Source organism: Bidens hawaiensis, unplaced genomic scaffold (assembly GCF_021521415.1).
Source record: "Bidens hawaiensis isolate Kalapana, Puna unplaced genomic scaffold, B.hawaiensis_p1.1 tig00041277_1, whole genome shotgun sequence".
Taxonomy (NCBI): domain Eukaryota; kingdom Viridiplantae; phylum Streptophyta; class Magnoliopsida; order Asterales; family Asteraceae; genus Bidens; species Bidens hawaiensis.
The window spans coordinates 113,855-118,011 of record NW_027497313.1 but is presented as its reverse complement, the minus strand read 5'-3'; the positions used below and the strand labels follow the sequence as shown (position 1 = coordinate 118,011).

At 39.8% G+C, this 4,157-nt stretch overlaps 1 protein-coding gene across 1 annotated transcript; it reads right to left on the bottom strand.

Moving 5' to 3' along the window:
- Positions 1-268: 268 nt before the first annotated feature.
- On the bottom strand, positions 269-2,960 carry LOC143592828 (subtilisin-like protease SBT3). Its single transcript, XM_077072645.1, has one exon. It carries the CDS (start codon positions 2,842-2,844, stop codon positions 541-543), a length of 2,304 nt encoding a protein of 767 aa, XP_076928760.1. The 5' UTR covers positions 2,845-2,960; the 3' UTR covers positions 269-540.
- Positions 2,961-4,157: the final 1,197 nt, after the last annotated feature.

The window sequence follows — 4,157 nt, the reverse complement described above, 5'->3', positions numbered from 1 at the left end:
TTCGCCGGTTGAGTACTTGTATACAAGTTGTCGAAACCGAGCTTTACAAATTTTAATACCCCGTCACAAAATGGATAGCCCTGCAACGAAGCTGGTCTGACATGCTAGTTCTAAATATTTCGAACGTGTTATTTGGATCTACAGTAATCGACTTTCTTTTTATTCAAATTGTTATGCTTTAAATTTCTATCACCAAAAGAATAATATTGGTGAAATGTCCATGAAAATGCATCGATGATCCGTCGGAATGCGTCCATTAGTGACGAAAACATCATTTCTTTATTCTTAGGTGACAACGTTGTGGGTGATCTGCAATAATTCTGTAGTACGTTCCTATATCTAATCAATAGACACATAAGATTCTCCTCTATATATACTCATGTCATCTCTTAAAGGATAAGAAAAACTATTGTTGGATATAATTAAAATGTTAGGAATCTTTTGAACCGAACCCAATCATGTTTAAGTATATAACATTATTAGAAATTGTCTGGTGTGCCTTAAGGTTTTTAGCAACAATAATGACAAAATCTTAATTATTTAGAATATGTCTACTGCACCTGTTAGGCTTGTGACAACAATTGGACTTCTAACTTCAAACTTTCCTTTACTGTCGATCCAACTTAGGAAACCAAAAACCACTTCATCATTCAATGTATTTGGTCCTTGGATTCTTAACTTGTAGCTTTTCTTCTTGTTCGTTGATTGGAAACTCAGTTTCTCCGGAGAGACACTAACATTTAACCCACGGACAGCAGTCAGTTTAGCTGTAAATGTGGATCTTCCGACCCCAACATAAGTTACTGTTCGTTTAAACTCATGAATAACTTTAACCGAATTCGTCTCATTCCCATCAAAAAAGGCGATGAATGATGGGTAGTTTATGTCCAAGGACGGGTTGGGGCAATTAACATTAGATGATCTTGTGATGGCTTTAATTTGCATCTTTGTGTAATTTAACCCACAAAGAAGATTAACATAATCTTGAGGGTTAACATCGTACACGAGTCCAGGGTTCAAGGCCTTGTTTGGTACAACGTGGCCTGAACCCATGGCTAAAGGGCTTGCTGGATTGTTGTCATCACCAATATCTTGAATTGGTTTAAGCATATTGTCTAGAATGTCCGAGGTAGTCATCATGGCTGACCGGATAGCAGATGGGGTCCAGTTGGGGTGGGCAGCTTTAACTAACGCAGCCACCCCACTGGCATGAGGGCATGACATAGAAGTGCCTGATAAAAGATTGAATTTACTATAAAGTTCGGTTCTCGCACCGACAACTTTCTTAAGAGATGCTGGTGAGACACTATCGGGCCAGGATGCCAGTATTAGTGACCCAGGGGCTGTGATATCGGGCTTTAACACAACCGGGCAACTATAAGACGGACCACGGGAGCTATAGCTAGCCACCCTTGGTGCTGGGTTAGTCCCTAGGCGTGTCCCATGGAACTTTATACTCACTTTGGCTTCCTCATTGTTGAGTTTTTGCAAGTAATCCATGACGATTTTGCCCGAATCTAGACCCAATAACAAAACCGGATATGTGCTTTGCATAAAGAATTCGAGATCAGTGTTGTTTGTGATGAAAATAGCCCCTAAAACATTTGAACCTTCAACATTAGAAAACTGATCACCAAGTGTGTCGTTATTGTCTAGACACACAACAATCTTTTCATCAATTTTATTAGCATCCAAATCTTTATCACAAGCTCCAACAAAATAAATAGGGCCTTGGGTTGAACTTGCATTCCCTGGATAGAGAGCCAAACCCGTAACTGAAACTCCATTGCCAAGCATTAACATTCCGGTGAATTCACGATCTATAGTACTTGCTGCCACAGTGAGGACCCATGGCATCCCATTGTGAAGTGATCTTAAATAAGGTCCATTGTTTCCAGCTGAAGCAGATACAAATATACCCTTCTGGACGGCTGCGAATGTAGCTATGGCGATCGCATCTTGGTGTAATGGAATTCCGTCTTGACCAAGTGACAGTGATAGTACATCAACACCATCTATAATTGCTTGATCAATGGCAGCAAGAATGTCTGAAACGAATACACCTTCTTCCCAAACAGCTTTATACACAGCTACCCTAGCATTCGGAGCCACACCGCTGGCTGTACCCGTTCCATACCCAAAATATGATGCATGTTTCACGAAACCCCCAGCCGCTGTCGACGATGTATGAGTCCCATGTCCATCTGTATCACGAGCGGAGTTCATCAATAGAGTTAAATTCGGGCTATTTGCAAGAAGCCCTTTGTTGAAAGAACGAGCACCAATTAGTTTCTTGTTGCATAAAGACGAATTGAACTCGAATCCCGCTTCGCATTCGCCTTTCCATCTTGCTGGAACTGAACTCATTCCATGGTCGATGAAACTCGCACTCTCCGGCCAAACTCCAGTGTCCACAATCCCGATAATAACATCCTTCCCGTGGTTTGTAACCTGCCATGCACCGGATATTGAATTCAGTCCAAGGAATTGAGTGGAGTGAGTTGTGTCAAGCCGAACTGATGTATCTTTAACAGCATAAAGATAACCAGGTGTTTTCTTAATAAGCTCCAGCTCTGATGAAGAAAGAATGGCTGTGAAACCGTTGATTGCATTAGTGTAGCTATACACAAGCTTCGAAGAAGATGAAGATGTGCGCGTTGTGGTGGTGACAGCGGCAATGGATTCGAGTGTGGCGGAGAACCAGGCATGGTGGCTAGAGAATAATGATGGCATGGCTGATAAGTCCATATGAACTATGTAAGTTTCAGACTTTGACAAAACAAGAAGACACAGTAGCCACACACACAACGAGATACGGTTAGCCATTTGGAATGAATCCGCCATTACTGAATCCCGTGAGCTTGTTGTAAGGTTATCTGTTGATATATAGTGTCGTTTTCGCTCGTGTACATCTTACCCTTGACGCTTCTAATCATTTTCTCGTATCAAACTTGGTGGACGAAAATGAATAATTACCATTTTTTCTATGTACTTTTTATACAGTTTTACTACTTTCGAACTCGACAATAAATAGTTTGTATATTCTTTGTCAACTGCTATTTTTTCTCTATATCGTCAAAATGAAAACCAGCCAATGAGAATGAGCTATAGGTGGAGTGTTAAGGGAGAGACTTGGCGTTTCATGTGATCCACGTTCAAAACTTGCCCCAGCATTTAGTTTCAGGGTCACCAAGGTGATGATAGGAGACGAGACATATAGGGGGCTTTCACTAGTTGGATCCTTGAACTGAACTAATTTTGTCTCACCGCATTGTTGTGCCTTCGGGCGATTGTTCATGGGCGTTGGCCTTAGATGAGGGATTTTTCCTGAATCGAAAGACGAGTGCATCCCAATTTGGTGAATTTAGCCAGTAGATCATTTAAAGGATTCGTTTGCCATTAAGAAAAAATAAAATGAAAACCTCCAATTTTTTTTTTGGCAGACCTAGAACTTTATTTTTTATTCCTTTTTCATTTTCCATTCAACTTCTATCTAAATTAGTCAGCTACTAGAATTCGGTATGTTGTTGTTGAAGCCTTATTTCGGATTCATCTTGTAATATTATGTCATGCAATGCGGACTAGACACTAACTGTACACCTGTTGAAGCCCTGCCGAAGTTGCTTGAGCATGTTGTGGTTCAAGTGAACATGGGCTTAACGAATTTTATGTTTTTTTTTTACTTTTTTAATATATTTTTTTCTAAATTTGTAAACTAATTTTATATTTTTCTGTTATGGTTAAGGTGAAAAGGGGTTTCAACAAGTTTCTTTTTATTTTTTTTAAATTTTAAAATAACAATACAAATTGAAAGATAAATTTTCTAATAAAAATAAGTAAAAAAAATCAATTCTAATATATGGAGTCCAATCACTAAACACAACACACTAACCTTTTGGTTTAATTAAAGCCCATAAACAAAGCAGGCCCATCTTCTTTCAATCCTTTCATTTATAAAAGAAACCCATTTAGGGTTTCACAATTCATCTCCTTCATCAACCAAAAGAAATGATCAGGCTTTCCAAAATACGTAGGGCTTGAGCAATTTGCACATCTTCCAACTGTCCAGCCTCCATCATTGCTGTGAGCCGGCTAGCGCCACTCTATCTGCGCCATGCTCGTTGGATGCCGTTATAGTGTTCGCGGGTGACTAGCGA